Source organism: Pundamilia nyererei, unplaced genomic scaffold (assembly GCF_000239375.1).
Source record: "Pundamilia nyererei isolate P.nyererei 1_Seehausen unplaced genomic scaffold, PunNye1.0 scaffold00024, whole genome shotgun sequence".
NCBI classification, from domain to species: Eukaryota; Metazoa; Chordata; class Actinopteri; order Cichliformes; family Cichlidae; genus Pundamilia; species Pundamilia nyererei.
The window spans coordinates 2,461,995-2,479,906 of NW_005187425.1; the positions used below are offsets into that span (position 1 = coordinate 2,461,995).

Here is a 17,912-nt window from a genome sequence, read left to right on the forward strand (position 1 = left end):
TTTGTGTGTGTGTGTGTGTGTGTGTGTGTGTGTGTGTGTGTGTGTGTGTGTGTGTGTGTGTGTGTGTGTGTGTGTGTGTGTGTGTGTGGTCTCTGGAGGGTTGTTAATAAAGCTGAGACAGATGTAAAGCACTTTTAGTACGTCTTATGACTGCTTTTGCACGTTTGAAGGTTGGGGTCATCTCGCTTTTCTTTTTGACAACTAGTAGTTTTTTTTAATTATTTACAAATACACTAGTGTGACTATGAAGTGGGGCAGTGAACACAGCGAATGAAGAGCCATAAACTAAAGAAAGAGTGTGATACTATATAAAAGTGTGTGAACGACAAGCGGCGTGAGAGGTGCAGGCGCAAAAGGAGAGTGAAAGTGAGGAAAACGAGGGAAGGTTTATATATTCAAAAGTACGTGCATCGAGTTAGAAAGTGAACCGTAAAATCCTATCAAGTTGCATGGTAATTGCATGTTACCCTTCCATCATTTCATCAACCCCCACCATGAATCACAGGCCAGTTCTTTGCTCGTAGTAGTTTGGGGGGGACAACGGATCCTGCAGGGACCACCCCATGCCATTTAATCTGTCCCTGCCCACAGATAACAGAAGGCAGATGGTCCTGCCAGAGCCCAGGGAGACAGAAGATAGCTAATACAATGTGCAGACAGATAGCACACAAAACTCAACCTGTCCCCCTGAAACTGAGCCTGCATCAACTTCTAAATAAGGGGAACAAATGAAGTGGAAAAACAGACAGAAAAAGAAAAGCATAAAGAGGAAGAAAAAGATAAACAGAGCCGAGCTCAAGTATCTTTAATTAAAACTCAAGCAGTATCCAGAATAAATGCAGTCAGTTGACAGTCTGGGATAAACATAATGGAAAGAGGAAACTCGTATAAACAAAAATAACCACAAAAAAAAGAGCAGAGAGTGAGCAGGACCATCAAAGTCATGAGCTCCTGTGTATTTATTTATTGAGGGTGGTAGTTAAGTTCACTAAGCTCCCCCTCGCTCTAAGACCCAGCCTTTTCGCCTTATGAAAATTCAATTGGCCATAATTTGCTGAGGAGCCGTATGCATATTTTATCAGCGGGTGCGTTTTGAAGAAACAAGCCCGCCAAGCTTTTTTTGTGTCTTCATCTTTATCAAGATTGAATGAGGGGACGTGTGAGAGGGGCTGTGAGGTTGTGCAGCCATCTGCTAATATGTGCCACACTGGGCATTTGACATGGGAGCTAAAGTAAACACCAATCAGCTGACATATGTCTGACTGAAGCACAGAGAGAAATCCATTGTGACCTTGTTGCCTGACTAGAATGTTTTTCTCTTTTGATTCTAACCATCTCTTTTCTAGTTTCACTTTCTCCATCTCTCCTCTCTCCATCTTCTTCCCTCTAATTACTCTAGGATCCAACATCCTCCTCTTCTCGCTCTCCATTTCCACAGCCCTCCCTTCCTCTCTTCCCTCTCATTTCAATCAGTTTTTCTCCCTCTGCATGTCTCTCAGTTAAAGCTTTATGGGTCGTTCACTCCCCTCTTTCTTTGCAAGGATAATGAGCAGGCGCCTCTGTGTGACTTTGTAGCTGTGCGACGATCTGTGAGTTTGAATCTCGGAGCGTCCCGGGGCCCAAAAGACTCAGATGTACCTTCTGTAGCTGCCTCCGTGGTTCCACTGCTGCTGTCATCTGATCTATGGGGCACAGCACTGACATAATACACCTTGTTAGGGGAAGGCGGGGAGTGTGTTGGCGAAGGCTGTGTGACTTTGAACAAATGTGTTTTCTCAGGAGAGAAAGAAAACAGTGAGACCTGTAATCATCTACTATCACTAAATCACAACCGCATGCACACAGGAGCACGCCCACATATAAATGTACAGATAAAAGGACTGTGAAACACTAACAGAGTGCGAGAGAAATAAAATAAAATAAAAAACGGGGGAAAAAGACAGAAAGAAAGCCTGAAAAATCTGATACCAGTTCTTCTGGTTTAGGCATTGCATTAATCTATGCTGAATGGATTTGACTGCATCAGAGCACCTCCAGGTGTTGTTTGCACACTCGTCTCTGCATCAGCACGGCATCGTTTTCTCAAGATAAGTCCCCTAATAATCATAATCAAAGATATTTCGAGAACAGACCCATTCAAACCCTCAAACTAAAAATAGAAATGTAGATATAAAGGCAGCGACTTCAGAGTGATATTAGCAACCCACTTCACACTTTGAAAAGTGGTGCGATGGGTGATTTTTTACAGTGAGTGTCAAGCTGTGCTACACACACATCCCAGAGTAATATAGCATGGCAATTTCTTTTCCCTGGTATGAATAATTCTGTCTGAATAGGATAGGATGTTTCTTCATATCAATGAATCATCAGCCGCTACAGCTCTTTAGTGTCTGCCTGAATGGTAAAGTAGAAATTTAACTAAGTCTGCGTGTGTGTGTTTGTGTGTGCGTTGCTGATGGGCTCTGATTGATGGTCTTGACCTTTCCACTGTGCATTTTCAGAGCCCGGGAGCCATCCAGGACGTAGGGACGAAGACTAAAAGGCATAAGAGAGTGTGAATCCACTATGGCGCTGTCTTGGTGTCTTGGTGCAGCTTTGGCACTGGTATGTGGATCTTTGTGGCCCCAGGTGCACTCAGGTGTGGCACCTGAGAATGAGGTGCCACTTCGCCCAACTACGTGGTTACCAGAAGGAAAGATCACCTCTGTAACCCTACCTAAAGGACGAACTCGCAGGTAACAGATGGAAAGCATCCATGTGGTTGATAGCTTGTTTCCACTGAGAGCATAGCAAGATTGTTTTCATGATATTTAATGATGTGGTGTCATAAGAGGTGAAAAAGGTGCTCCTATCTTTTAAAAAAATATCAATTTTTCAGCATACTTTATTCTGAATTATCAGTACATTAATATGTGTACCAAATAAACTGTGCCTAATGAATGAAGTGGGTTGAAAGCAGTTTCGAACTAAGCAGAGCAGACTAGGTAATTGCTAAGAAGTGACAGGTGAGTGAATCACCAAACAAAAAAAAAGGCACCAATCACGATTAAGATCAATTGAGATTAGGATTAAAATTAAAATCTATTCAAAAGATTAAAAATATATTCACCCCATGATGACATGAAGCTGAAATAAATCAGCAAGCGCCACATAATGAATTCCTTGTCAAACTATATCATTTCCTTAATGCATACACTTAATATTTTTGTCTAATGATTAGACTTGAAATGAACTTAAAGTACCATTTTAAACAGTCAGGTAATTTCATGTGTTTCTAATCCAAACAAGTCCATGATAATCTCAGCACTTGTGTAACAGCTGAATTCACGTGAAACTAGATGCGTTTTTCCTCATTTGCATTTCATTTAAGACCCACGATTAAAAACGGAGGTCTGCTCAGTGAGGTCGGAAACAGTAACATATCACCACCCATTCCCTATCCACCTTTCGTAAAGACAGAGGCTGATTCCAGCAGCGCTGTAGAGAGAGCAAGAGGAAGTGGAGCCCATTTGGCTTGAACCCTACACAACAGTGCCAGTTGCTTTCTGAAAGCGGGAGCAGAAAATTGCGACATGCATCTCCCCGTGAGCTGCAGTCTGTCCACCAGTGCAGTCAAGCAGGACCACACGGCAAATAATGGAGAGAAAACACTGATTCAGAAATTAATCACTCTATTAAATAATCCACAAAGTGCCCTTGAGAAAGAGTGCTGCACATCTGTTTGGAAACAATCACCATCTGTGCAGAATAATGAATAAACGTGTTTGTGTGGTAGGAAATAATTATGCTGTTCATACATTTTCACGTAGCACGACTAAATGTAAAGAAATGTTAAAGACTTCTTCTATTCAGTCGTCTTTGCTAAGCAATAAAGAGTTGAATTGAATTTTAATAGGCCACCACAGAATAAGCGTTAAAATGCCCTTCAACAGCAATTCAACTGCCATATAATATGCAAATCTAACATCCAACATGCAACAGCACAACCATGTCCTTATAGTTTCTATGCTAAGCACGAGCTGAAATGGTTACATCAAGCAGACAGATATCCATCTGAAGCCGTCAGTGCAGCCTTATCATCTGATTCTGAGGTCACCTCTCCTGATCTGCTATCAAATGACTGATCAGCGTGTAGGCAAATGGAAACACAGCAACTGGCAAATGTCTGAAACGGCTGTAACTCGTCAAACTTTAGTAAATGAAATTATAACCGCCCCACCTTATCTAAAAATCATCCAACAAAATGAAAGAATGGGCACCGAACAATATCTTGTCTTCTCGTCCATCACCTTGCAGCTGAACAGAAGCAGGATGCTATCTTTCTGTCATCCCCGGTGAAAAAGCAAATTGGTTCTCTTTGGTGTTTCTCCACAGGTTATACTTCACGCTGAAAAAGAAAGCTCCGGGGATGTCGGTGACAGTCAATCCTTGTGACCTTCCCATTGAATGGACCTTGACTGCTCGCACCCTGAAGGACAAACCCCTCAAAAACCTGCAATGTGAGTGGACAGTAAGACCACAAGCTGCACCTTTTGATACCCACTTAACCTGAAGACCTCACTACATCTGGCTTAGCCAAGGACATTGATTAGAGATTATCATTGCCATATAATATGTAGGGATTTAGTGAAGGGCAAACAGTCTAATCTTACTTAAGCTCCAATGTGTAGATGAGACTTTTAAACCAGATATGTGACCAGAATTAGTAGCATAAGGTAAAAAAGGTACATTCTTGCTTTGTGTTTTCATTATTTGTAACTTCAAGGTCATGCTTTTACTGCAACTGTTACACAAATTTATAGGCCAACAAACTGATTTCTGTCAAACAATAATTTCACTGTTGAAGCCTGAGTGTGTTTCCGTGTTATGAAAAGTCCACAAATTTAACAGTCCTACATCTTATCAGCACATTGTACCCATTTGTTGAAGTTCAAAGCACTGTAAAACGCATATATTTTTTTCTAAATGCCACCCAATGTCTTTGACAAGGACAGAGACAGCGAGTGTGATCATATCTGTGTGTCACCTGGTGATAAATTTTATCTGAGGCTTTTCATTTCATAAAACACACACACCAAAAAGCTCTGCCAACTCCCTGTTCAAATATTGAATAAAACAACAAACTAAAACTGCACTCTGTAACAATCTGTTTCTTGCAAACCAAAGCAATTAAATAAACTCAAAGGATTAAATATATTCTGGCACAAAGGCTTAGAATTAAAGACAGGCAATCAGTGCTCAGAGGAAACAGAAGTAATCGCATTTCAGTCCTAAAAAGGCAGAGATTTCTGGGAAAGGAAACAGGCCTCAGTGTTTTCCAAGAGTATTTTTCCAGGTTACTTAAACAAGCTTCTCCACATGCTAAAATAACATTATGTTATAAAATGACACATGAATCATTCAGACCCTGAGCTCATGGGTCCCCATTGCCAGCCTGAATAATTCACTTTGATTCGGTAACATTTGGTCTCATTTTTCATCTCTAGGAGACATGAACAGTGAAAACAATTGGTGATTTATTTATTTTTTGTCTGTGTTTATCTGGCAGTAGTGTCATTTAAGTGAAGAGTCTGTACTTCAGAATGAAAACACTTTAGGTGCTGAATGAAAATACTGCCAACCATTTTTGAAGTGGCAATTGACATTTTAGATATATATTTGTTTGTTCATTTACAAGGGGCTTAGGATTTTCTCTGTCAGCGAGGTTCAGTGTGATCAATTGTTATAATGTACAAACATAACGCTTTTGGTTTAATAACATGTACTATATTTTTTTTAAAACAGCGACACCTAAATAGTATAAAAATTGTGTCCACTGCTTACACTTTGGTGAAACATAACATGATTTATTAACCAGTAAATTAAATTTCTAATTTAGCATTAGCCTACTTCTCAGTAAATCACTATAGCTAATTTCTTAAATTTCAACTCTTGTGGCATTGCTAAAAACACATTACATTACTACTTTATGGGAAAGCAACTCAAAAACACCAAATAAAGAATTTAATTTTGGTAAACATACTTATTTACGTACTGCCAGCAGTAAAAGAGGAAGATAATATGAAACCAGTGGTGATTAGCTTAGCATAGGAGCTAGCCAGGGGGATCTGCTATGAATTGAAATTAACGGGTTAGCGCAATGACTGTTTTCTACAGTCATTGGGTTAGCAACCTACGTTGAGCTAAAAGTCAAAGCTTTCTGTGTCACTATGGTAACTTACCAAATCACCATGGTAACTTAAGCTGAATACCTTTGGTTTTGAGCAGGTTATGTTCAGATTTTCTGTTTGAAGTCAGCTGGAAGCGCCATGTTTTCATTGATTCTTTTATTCAAAGCATATTTTTAAGTGCAATATAGATTATCTGAAGCAGGAATACATTTTATATATGCATTTTGTTAAGCTATACCTTACTAAAAACCAAGTCATTAGGTGGTGATACAGAATGTTGTTGTTCTTTTTTTATTGCCGACTTTCTCTTAATATGCTACTATTTCTGTTTTACACTGCTGGAATTGCAATTACTACAGGATAGATTAGAAAATTAATTAACGTGTGTATTACCCAGAATACCCACACAATTAATAAAACGGATTTAATTTTGATTTGGCAACAGATTAAAGCGATTTCCATGCCTCTTTTTTTCCCGTTACGGGACAGTAACCTCTAATGTATCACATTTAAAGTTTCAGATATCTAATGTGCCGCTGTGACGTTGTAAACAGCAGTATTAAAATAATTAAATTGACTTAAAATGTTTATTTTTAGTGCTCTGTGCATTAAATCTAAGAGTAATTAATTTTCTGCAGTATTAATCTCTTGTCTTATTTGCAAGAAGAAAGGTGAAAAGCGCTGTTGTTGTGTTATGTTTTATCAAGTTGGCTAACACAAAGAAAGCCTGCATGTGTTTCATTCATTTGTAGTAAGAGTCTACCCTTATGACCATGTGGTAAATGGTAAATGGACTTATATAGTTCTTTTCTACTCTAACTGAGCACTCAAAGGGCTTTTTAGTCCAGTCCTCATTTATCCATTTACATAGACATTAATCTATACCTAAGCAACATGTCTCACACTCACACTCTAATGAATGCACTGGGATCATTAGGGTGCCTTTCTTAGGGCCCAAAGTCAGGCACGCAGACTGGTGGAGCTGAAAACAAACCACTGACCTTCCAGTTGGTAGACAACCCGTTCTATCTCCTGAGCCACAGCTGCCCCCCATATAATATGCTGTTTATCTAATCTGTACAAAAACAGACTTCTAATAACGTGGTGTTTTTGTGTAATTAATTATGTAATTGCACTAATTGTATGAGTGCACTGACTTCAAGGAGGCTACATTAAGCAAACTCCATACAGAGTGTGGCATGCATCTTATCCAATTCAGAGCATGAAAGTAATAAGCATTTCTTACGCAATGACAGCTTTATTTCTTTAACACTGTAAAGAACCTAATATGAGATAATCCAAACTTTATAAGGTCTCCTTCAGGCATGTTTTGATATATAATCTGAGTTATTGCATTTGTATTTATTGTTGGCCACATTTAATTTGTGCAGATTCTAACATTGATTTATATTGCATATTAAGTTGTGCAATATTATTTTATGACTTTGCAGGATAAAGTTTATTATAACATTAATTGCTTCATTTAGGGCACTTTATAATTTTATGTGTAACATTTAAGTTATTTATTATCACCCCTTGAAAAAAACGTTAGCTCCTATCTGCTGGTGTGTATGTCAGGATATAAAGTTCACACTGTTTATTATGGAGAATACTTTTAAGAAAACCTATAACCCACCATTCATCTATAGCTCAGGGAAACTGGAGAACAGTACTGAAACAAGACACCAGGGTTACGCATATAAGAATTATGCTACTTTAGATAATAATGTTTGTCTGAAAATCATGTCTAATTATTCTTCCTGATTTAAAAATCCCAAATCTGAGAATGTACAAATACTACCAGATGTGCAAAAACTACCAGAAGCAATTCAAGTCCTGCTTCACTCTGACTAACTCCAACTGTGTGAAGCAAAACATTTATCCTTCACTGAATGAATGTGAAAACAATCTTCTAGTATCAAACTTTGTCATTGTCCAAAGTGATGGTCAAATGCACAAGTGAAGTAAGAATAAGCAAAACATATTCAAGTGTGTCATTATGATCTATTGTGGCTAGCTTTCTTTTTTCTTCTTTGCTCACAGGGAGTACTAAAAAAAGCATGCCTGAGGTGTGGTGGCGAGGTCCTGGGACAGAGGAGAAAATACACAGCAATACTGGCAATACAGTGGAAAGCTACAGTGGTCCAACCTATCCAAGCGCTTCCATCTACATCCTAAGGCTACGCTCCAAACAGCAGAACACCAGAGCTACAGTGTATCTTCATGAAGGCCTGGGGCCTTCAGGCATCTTCCCTCTGCTCCCAGCTGACCCGCAAGTTCACACATTAGGTGTAGGCATGACCAGCGTCACCCTCAGCTGGGCACCCAGTGCCTCCATAACGAGCCTCCCACATACACAGACCAGTTATGAATACTGTGTCCTTGTCAACTCACAGGAAAACTACCCCAGCCTTTGTGCTGCACAGAAGAGTATGAGGAAAGAGAAAGACCAAAAACAAGAAAAGAAGGACAGACGGAGCAGGGTGACGGTCTGGCCCATTTTGAAAGAGTGGTGGTGGCAGCAGTGGGACACTTATCCTGAAAGTCCTCAAAGTCCACCAGCTTCCCTCACTGATGAGTATGAAGACCTCCAATGTGTGTGTCAGGGGACAGAAAGTGTTTGCACTGTCTCAGAGCTCCTGCCTGAGACCCAGTATTACTTTGATGTCTTTGTGGTCGACAGGCTGAATGGGACCAGCATGGCATACAAGGGGACACTTGCTCGGACACATGAGGAGGCTCGACCTGCTATTACCGCCCTTAGAGAAGGAGAGCTGAGGTGGGTGACTTTCCAAGACAGAGGCTTCAGCTCGGAGCAGTTCTTCAGTTTCCGTCCTCGGGGTTGGCAACAGAGTGGCCTCCTCACCTTGCAGAGCTGTGGGGAAGGTGAAAAGGTCAAGGTGACTGTATCTAGTAAAGGTCAGGTCTTGACCTCTCAGGCTGCTGGGCGAGAATTAGCGCACATATGGCTCCAGGGAAGTACTTCCTATCTCATCCATCTGGAGAGAGAAGGAACCGCCATGGACCACACCTCTGCTGTTACAGACCCATCGCTACCAGAAGGTCTGACAGCTTCAGTCAAAATGCAGACCTCATCAGCTTACCACCGCAGAGGAGTCCCATCTCTGCCCTCCACCTTACAGATAAAATCCTTCAACCGATTGCGTGGTTGCAGTAGTGTCACCCTAGCATGGATGGGAACAGAAGAAAGAAGCCTTTACTGTGTGTACCGCAGAAAGCTTGGAAGCCATGAAGCAGAAGCTGGCGGAGCATCAGCTCTAACTGCACCCTGTCTGGGGCCAGAGTCCCGCTCTGACACCGAGAGAGTTCTCTGCAAGTATTTCCAAGAGCTGAATCCTCGGCGGGCCGTCACTACAGCTGTGATTGGGGGCCTGGAGCCAGGAATGGCCTATGTGTTTGATGTCTATCTAATGAGACGCTGGGGGATCCCTATCAAGTACACCAGCAAGATGGTGAAGACTAGAAAGGAATGCTGAGCTGCTGCCCCCTACAGGAGGTTTTTAAACTGTCCCAGTTAAGGGACAAATGCATCAGCCACGGGCATGCTATAAAGACTGTCCAAGAGAACGAAGCCATTTGACTGTTGTAGAGAGACTGTTACCATAACAAGGAAATATTCCCTCTGGAGGAGCAATGGTTACATTCAAGATCTCCACTTACAAGATCTGTGCAAGTGGATAGAAAGCATATGAGAAGGATCTGCACACCAGCAAAAGTTCATAACATTTACAATACAGTTCCTGTGCTTTTGTCATTTTTTCCATTGTTGATCATAATAATAATGTGCCAGTTGTCCAAGTGCTTATTTTGTGTCAGAATACAAAGAATGGATGAGGTTTGTGATGACAAAAGTCAAGACAAAAACAACAACAGAGACTGTGCCAAATATGCAACAGAAGCAGATGGGGCAATAATTAGATCACATCTGAGACGCGGGGGTTGTAGTATATATCTCCAGTGCTGCATATTGTACAGGCTTATAAACACAGATGGGTGCAATCTACAGATGCTAAGTTCAAAGTCAGTGTGTATCTTTGTGTTCTGCTTTCGCATGAAGCAGTGAAAATACTTAGTGACTTGCCTCATTGTCTTTGATGTATTCTTGTGCTGCTTCAAACTCATTAATAAATACTTGGGTATCCGTATGGTTCTGCCTGACTGATGCATGTATTTGCACTATTTTGTGAAATTCTAAATTTAACGCTTCAGCTTTTATCATGAAAAATTAAGTCTGTTGGGTTGCTCAAGGCCACACTAATCTGTGGCATTTAATTAAGGGGAGATTTATGATTTATTTTGGTTAATAGATTCAAAGTAAGGTTGAAATATTAAAAAAATGTATTTTATATAGACTTTAATCTGCTGATAGATTTTTTTCAGGAGAAAATAATATAAAAAAAAAAACAATGTTAAAAGGGGTCATTTATATATGGCATTATCACTTCAGACACAGCAGCTTTAACATCATTACACAATAATTTGTCTGCAGCATCACCCGTTAACCTCAATCTTAGCATTTGATCATGCTGTGATCATATTTGAATGAGAGGATGGATTTAAATTATTAGCTAGCAATAAGGCTAGCAAGCTTGGTAATCAAGCTCCACCCATAAGCTGTACAGGTTCAACACCTGCTAAATAAAGATGACAGCGATACTGAGATGAGTTGTTGAGAATATCAACTTTTCTGTAGGTAAACACTGTTGCATTTTTGCCACTGAGCTGCTGTTAGCTGCTGTTGGCTCTTGTTAGCTGCTATTAGCCGGTGTTAGTGAAAATTTCTTTGAAACAGATCAAACACAATGTGAGAGAAAAATCAAACCTTTAATAAGAGGAAAAGCGTGACTTTTAAGACACTCAAACCTAACATTAGCTGACATAGCGTTAGCTTATAACCAGCTGTTGTTGCATAGCTGGCATTTTCAGTTGACCAGATGGGTTGCATGTCTAATCCACTAAAAATAAGTAATTGTGACAATTTGGGGGAATAAATAAGCATGTTTATGCACATTTGCATGTGTCGGAGCCCTGACTTCATTTAGGAGATGAGGCTTAAGGTGGGGAGGAAGAGAATGGCGTGGAAATGAGAAAGAAGAGAGAAAAATGAAAGACGAGTTGGAGAAGGAGAAAGACATAGTGAGGAAGAGATGATGACAATGTAAAAGTTTCATTTATTAAATATTCATCTATAGCTAGGAAAGAGCTATTTGTGATCTTTAAATCAAAAGTAACTTATAAGGCGTCCTGCATGTAGGGTGGTCTCCACATAAAACACAAATGGCATTTCAAGTTTTTACAACAGATACAGCACTTGCAAAGGAATACAAGAGACTGATGCTGATTTAGCTTTGATTGGTGGGAAATGGAGAAATTCTAAGCAGCTGTGGTAAGACAATAAGGGTTTATTCAAGAGAAAACACAAAGCCTTGCTGGTTTGTGGTAGTACCAGTGAAATGCACACATAAATACACTGAGCATGTTTACAGAATCAGTTTGATGAAAGACGTAGTTACATAGTAACTATGAGAACAGCATTGCTTTCTATCTAATAAATAAACTAAAAAATACTTACTGTACCTTTAAAGTTTAAAGTATTTAACACTTTGCATAATCATAAACATGATATTACTGAATCATAATTAGTGATTTATTGATGTGTATATCTCTTAAACATTGTATTGTTAATGATTTTAATCACTTATATTATTATATTATTAAGTAAAGGATCTTGAATATGCATCTGCCATGCAAAAAGAAAAGAAGAAGACAGCAGAGATTTATGGATGTAGTGAAGGAGAACATGGAAAGGGTTGGTGCTAGGAAATGAGGGTCACCACAGCTGAAGGAAGAAGAAGCCTTATATGCATTTAATCTAAAAAATAATAAATAATGAAAGCTTTAATGTGTGGAGTACAGAGTGCAATAATAGTTAAAAGTAACAGATAAAATACATTAAACTTGAGTAAAGTATTTGAGTTACATTCCAACTGGTCCTATCTATGTATTCATTTAACTGAGTTGGGGACTGCAAGATTAAGGGTACTTTAGTTGTACTGTTTTAACACCAAACATGTATCGTGTAAAAATGTATTAACATTTATAGTTTATAACATACTGGCAACACATTGAAGATGTTAAGTACATGTATACACACTATAAATACTATCTGAAAGACGTTTGGGAAATAAGTAAAGAAAATAAGTTTTAAAAAGTTGTTCAAAACTATCTTTCCCCAAAGGATAAATCTTGTGTTATCTCTTGTGTAAAAGTGCGCAAGTTTTGTGTGAAAAAGAAGTCATGAAAGGCCTCATTACACATTCTGATAATGTCGGTCACGAGATCCAATCAGAAGACGTTTCTGTACGTTACGCAAGCGCGTCGATGCACGCAGTGGTCTCTGTGACAGGCTAGCGCGCCAAATTGATGTTACCGACAACAGAAAACAAATTAATGCTTAGCTAGCCACAAAACTACCCAGTACACGTCGCGGAGAGTCTTAGGACGAAATTGTTTTCCTGTCAAAGCTCAGACTGAGGCACCTGGTCCGCTGTCAGGATGGGTCTGCTCGAGCGTTGCCAGGAGCTTTTTAAGACCTCAAACTTGTATGAGGTTCTGGGAATCAACAAAGAGGCGACAGAGGCTGAGATCCGGAGGAGCTACTACAAAGTGTCGCTGAAAGTCCATCCAGACCGGGCTCCTGACGACCCGCTGGCCACAGAGAAATTTCAGGTGAACGCTCGTTGTTGTTGTGACAACACACATACACGCAGAGATTAAGCTAGGCTTGCGAGCTAGCTAACGCAGTTAAACTGTAGTTGCCGTGAATAATCTCGCACTGTGCCATCACAGACTTCACCCCAGTAGCATCCAGTCGCGGGATTTGGACATGCGTTTGTGGTATCTACATGATTACAGAGATGTTTTGAGCATCCCCCAGTGATACTGAATTTTCACAGTAATTCAGGTGCAAAACAGACTCGTTAGGTAATTTATATCCCCACATATAAGTTACCCTGTAAACTGAATTCAACACTTTGCTTACTACCTCAAATAGAACCTGTATTAGAAAGTCAAGCAGGCTAAACGAAACAGTTGAGAAACTAAGTCTCACATCTATGGTGAGAGCCATTATCCACAAATGGAAAAAACGTGGAACAGAACCTTCCCATCAAAGACTCATCCAGGAGGTAAAAAATAACCCTCACTTGTCTCTGTTAAAGTAAGTGTTCATGATTCAATGATAAGAAAGAGACTGGGCAAAAATGACATCCACTGGAGAGTTCAAAGGCGAAAACCAGTACTGATTAAAAAGACCACAAAGGCTTATGTCACATTTGCAAAAAAAAACAAACAAAAAACATTGTAATGATCCCCACGCCTTTTGGGAAAATATTCTGTGGACTCTCTAGGCAAAGTTGAACTTTTGGTTTGAGTTACATCAGGGTGTAAAACGAAGACATAATTTCATAAGTATGATATGACGTTATTGTGATGGCCGCTGCTGGTTTAGGACCTGAATGACTTGCTGTTATGGATGGAACCATGAATTCTGAAAATGCAGAAAGTCCTGAAGGGGAATGTGTCAAGCAGAGACAAAAAAAAAAAAAAGAAAGATTATGCAGTGGCCTAGTTTAAGTCCAAACTTAAATCAGATCCAGATGTTTTGGCATGACATTAAACAGGCCGATCATGGTCAAAAACCTTCCAATGTGGCTGAATTAAAACACTTCTGTTGTAAAGAAGAGCGGGCCAGATTGCCTCCACAGTGATGTGAAAGCCTCATTGCCAGTTATCACAAACACTTGATTGCCATTCTTGCTGCCAGTGGTGATACAACCAGTTATTAGGTTTAGGGGTAATTACCTTTTCACATAGGGCCATATAGGTTTGGATCGGCTTGAATTCCAAAAATAAAAGTATTTAAAATAGCACTTTGTATTTATCTGGGTTTTGTCTAATATCAAAATGTGTTTAGTGATCTAAAAAAATGTCAGTGATATGGGGGGGGGGACAGAAAACAGGGGAGGCAAATACTTCTTGCAACAAAACTGTTAATTTAGTGTTGTCAGGTAAAGGCACTTGCTAAGGTATTGGAAGTTATTGACCATAATGAATTAATGAATGACTGTAAATAATAATAATAAATTTTATTTTAAAGCACCTTTCAGAACACTCAAGGACACTGTACACAGCAGAATAATAAAAACAAGCATAAAAGCAGACAATTTACAAAATCATATAATGCAAAACATAAAACAGATTTAAAATAGCAGAATGGAAAAGGTTATGTGGGATAAGCTATTTTGAACAGGTGAGTTTTGAATCTAGACTTAAAAAGAGAAAAGGAAGTAATATTTCTTATATCACATCCTGTCGGCAATTCCAAAGTCGAGGAGCAGAGCAGCTGAAAGCCCTGCACCCCATAGTGGCGAGGCGGGGGGAGGGGACAGAGAGAGAAAGAGAAGAAGATGATTTAAGACGCCAAGCTGGAATGGTGATCTGAACCAAATCAGCGAGATATGGAGGGAAGAGAAGATGAATAGCCTTACATGTATACAAAAGTATTTTAAAATTGATGCGATAGTTGACCGGCAGCCAATGAAGCTATTGCAGGACAGGGGTGATGTGGTAAATAGATGGGGTCCTTGTGATAATAGCAGAATTCTGGACACGTTGAAGCTTATGTATGGACTTTTGGGTGAGACCAAAAAGAAGTGAATTGCAGTAATCAATCCGAGAAGTAACAAAGCTATGAACAAGAATAGCAGTGGCATGTGGAGTGAGAAAAGGATGGACAAGATTAATGTTGCGCAATTGGAAATATGCAGACCGAATAACATTATTGATGTGTGAATTAAAAGATAAAGTACTGTCGAGGATGACACCCAAACTTTTCACACATGGAGAAACAGAGACCGGTGAGTTATTGATAGTAACAGAGAAGTTATTAGTTCTGGATAATGTTGATTTAGAGCAGCGGTGTCAAACTCAAATACACAGTGGGCCAAAATTCAAAACTAGAACAAGGTCGCGGGCTAACATTAATATTTATTGAAAAATATCTTCCTCCAGATTTAAGAATTAATCTCTTCTTATGGACTCAAACAAGTTTTGCTGAAAAACTGAATGTGGAACAAGCAAAGCTTAATACTAAACAATGTATATATTAGCTGTATAATACCAGTAGGCCAGCTCTAATAGTAATTTGGTATGGCTTCACGGGCCACATGTAATTAGGCTGCGGGCTAAATTTGGCCCGCGGGCCAGAGTTTGACACCTATGATTTAGAGCCTGCCAAAAGAAGCTTTGATTTATTTTGGTATATGAAAATGCCTATAATATAAAGGCTGTGGCAGCATCTCACAAATGTCTCTTGTCTAGTTCGTATATGTATATATAGGTGCGGCATTTTACAGACTAATATCAAGTAATGGCCTCAGTTCATCAGTGTTTCAATGCACCTCTAAATCAGTGTGTAATACCATAGTTTTCAGTAAGAGTTGTATTTTGGTGTGAAATGTCCCTACAGGTGTTGGGAAAGCTGTACGCGGTGCTGAGCGATAAGGAGCAGAAGGCTATTTACGATGAGCAGGGAGTGGTGGATGAAGAGTCTGACGTCCTGAAGCAAGACCGCTGTTGGGAAGACTATTGGAGACTGCTTTTCCCAAAGGTACCAGAGCACAGAGTGATTTTTGTTTTTTCACTAACATGACTCACTAATGAGTCACAGTGAATGTTGTTTGTCTGTCTGTGTCCTGGGATGATGTGACACCTGAAGCGAGTCACTTAGAGGAGGAGGTTACAGCAAATATATGGTCAGACTACACCTATGCATAATAGTAAATTGATGCAAGCATAATATATTTCAATTTGTTTGTTTGTTTTATTATTAATTCATTAATGTTCATATTAGTCTTCACAACATGCTGTCTTTCCACCCACCTCATAGATCACAGTCCAGGACATACTTGAGTTTGAGAAGACGTACAAGGGCTCTGACGAGGAGCGACAGGATGTGATCAAGCTTTACTTACAGCACGAGGGAGATATGGACGCCATCACCGCCTCAGCTCTGTGCTGCTCCCAAGAAGATGAGCCCAGGCTGTGCAGCATGATCCAAGATGCCATCGATAGTGGCGAAGTAACAGCCTTCCCAGCTTTTACTCATGAGACCGAGAAGAAGAAAAGGGCCCGGAGGAAGAGGGTGAGAGATGTGTTGGTGTTGAATCACAACTTATGTGCAGGGTTTTGTTTTGTTTTTTTGCCATGATTGTTAGATGACCAAAAGTACTTGTAAAAACTTTAATCATTGCTAATAATTTGTAAGAAATGAGTACAAAAGATAAGGCTCCAGCGTCTTTGAACTTAATGATTGCACCTAACCTTGCAGGCTGATAGAGAGCGCCAAGAAGCAGAGGAAATGCAGAAAAAGATGGGGCTGGACGACCAGGATGACAGTCTTGTGATGATGCTTAAGGTGACAAATGCATGTGCAGATGTTAGAAAGTTTCAGGGGTATAGCTTGTTTATCCTCTGACTAACTTTGCTTTCTTCTTGTTTCCTTCTCTGCAGCAACGACAGCAGTCCAGAGAGCAAAATTTTAACAGTTTCCTGTCTGACCTGGAAGCAAAATACTCCAAGAAAAGTGCCCCAAAACCCCAAAAAGGAAAAAAAGCAAAAAAGTAAAATGTTCTAATATTAGTAGATACAATGTATGTAAGTTCTGGAAGATAACCACATTCACAAAACAAACAACTTTGGAAGAACATTGATATACACAGTTGTACAGCTGCATTCTGTAATCATTGAAATGATCAGCCTCAGTAGCTTTTATGTGACGCTGTATTTTGTCTCATTTGTTTTTTCTGTTAATCTTAAAAAATAAAAAAAGACCCAAAAAAAACAAATAAATCCAGTTATGTAACACATCATTGCTTCACAGCGTTGTTTATTTATTTATTTTTACAAAACAGGTTAAAAGAAAATGCATTGCAGAAAATTGTTGACTGTTTTTCAAGCTTTGTGGCATGGCTGTCTGATAAATGATCCTGAATACATATAAATTTACCTTTTTGCAGTAACCCTGATGTTACCTGTCAAAGCACCCCCGCTTGGCTTAGCTTAGATTTAAAAACGTTACATCCCGTAAAATGTTTTGTACATACGTGACAGGCTATTTACAAATAAAGTTTAATATCACTGCCTCTTATGTTCCTTTTGCTGTCGTGTCATGCAGTTTAAAACCCACAGCCCCTCTCGTGATTTAAAATAAGCTCGTCTTTTTGTTTTCCTTCCTGTATACAATGATATGCAAAGAGGCTATGGATAAATGCTTGTCGTGTCCCTATAAAAGATACAGTACCAAACTCTCTGATTTAGCTTCAGAGAGGAAAAAAAAAAAGTGCTTTTTATCCTCTGTAATCCTGTCGGGATGAATGTGTTATTCCCTGCATAGTGGGTTCCTGGTACAACAACGCAGCACAGAGGATACTATACAGTACGTTCACATATAAATAGATATATAAATATTTACATCATACATGAACTAAGGTCTAAATATGCAGCTCATACTGTACATGAAGATGGAGTTATTGTTAATAATTATTTCTGTTTGGCAGCCTCATAAGCTGATTTTTGAAGTACAAAAATAGGGTTTTAACAAAAATATTACAAAAGCAGCATAATATGAAAAAAAGAACCTGCTACTTCTGTAAAACAAAA

The 17,912-nt window shown here is 39.4% G+C and overlaps 2 protein-coding genes across 2 annotated transcripts in view; both read left to right on the top strand.

Moving 5' to 3' along the window:
- ndnfl (neuron-derived neurotrophic factor, like) overlaps positions 1-10,330 on the top strand; it is a 10,651-nt gene extending 321 nt beyond the window's left edge. The window contains exons 2-4 of the mRNA XM_005727376.1: positions 2,502-2,735; positions 4,375-4,499; positions 8,214-10,330. Of these exons, the coding sequence (XP_005727433.1) occupies positions 2,566-2,735; positions 4,375-4,499; positions 8,214-9,667 (1,749 nt within the window). The 5' untranslated portion in view covers positions 2,502-2,565 and the 3' untranslated portion in view covers positions 9,668-10,330. The remainder of the gene's footprint in view (positions 1-2,501; positions 2,736-4,374; positions 4,500-8,213) is intronic.
- A 2,202-nt stretch (positions 10,331-12,532) lies between these two features.
- On the top strand, positions 12,533-17,867 carry dnajc9 (DnaJ (Hsp40) homolog, subfamily C, member 9). Its single transcript, XM_005727377.1, has 5 exons — positions 12,533-12,920; positions 15,721-15,861; positions 16,141-16,395; positions 16,582-16,668; positions 16,764-17,867. The coding sequence occupies exons 1-5, from the start codon at positions 12,747-12,749 to the stop codon at positions 16,875-16,877; spliced, it is 771 nt and encodes a 256-aa protein (XP_005727434.1). The 5' UTR covers positions 12,533-12,746; the 3' UTR covers positions 16,878-17,867.
- Positions 17,868-17,912: the final 45 nt, after the last annotated feature.

Bases quoted from the DNA above. Each gene is read 5' to 3' on its own strand.
- dnajc9 (XM_005727377.1), top strand. From the start codon at position 12,747: ATGGGTCTGCTCGAGCGTTGCCAGGAGCTTTTTAAGACCTCAAACTTG. The intron at 15,862-16,140 runs GTACCAGAGCAC...CCCACCTCATAG, and splicing joins GGAGACTGCTTTTCCCAAAG to ATCACAGTCCAGGACATACT. The intron at 16,669-16,763 runs GTGACAAATGCA...CCTTCTCTGCAG, and splicing joins GTCTTGTGATGATGCTTAAG to CAACGACAGCAGTCCAGAGA.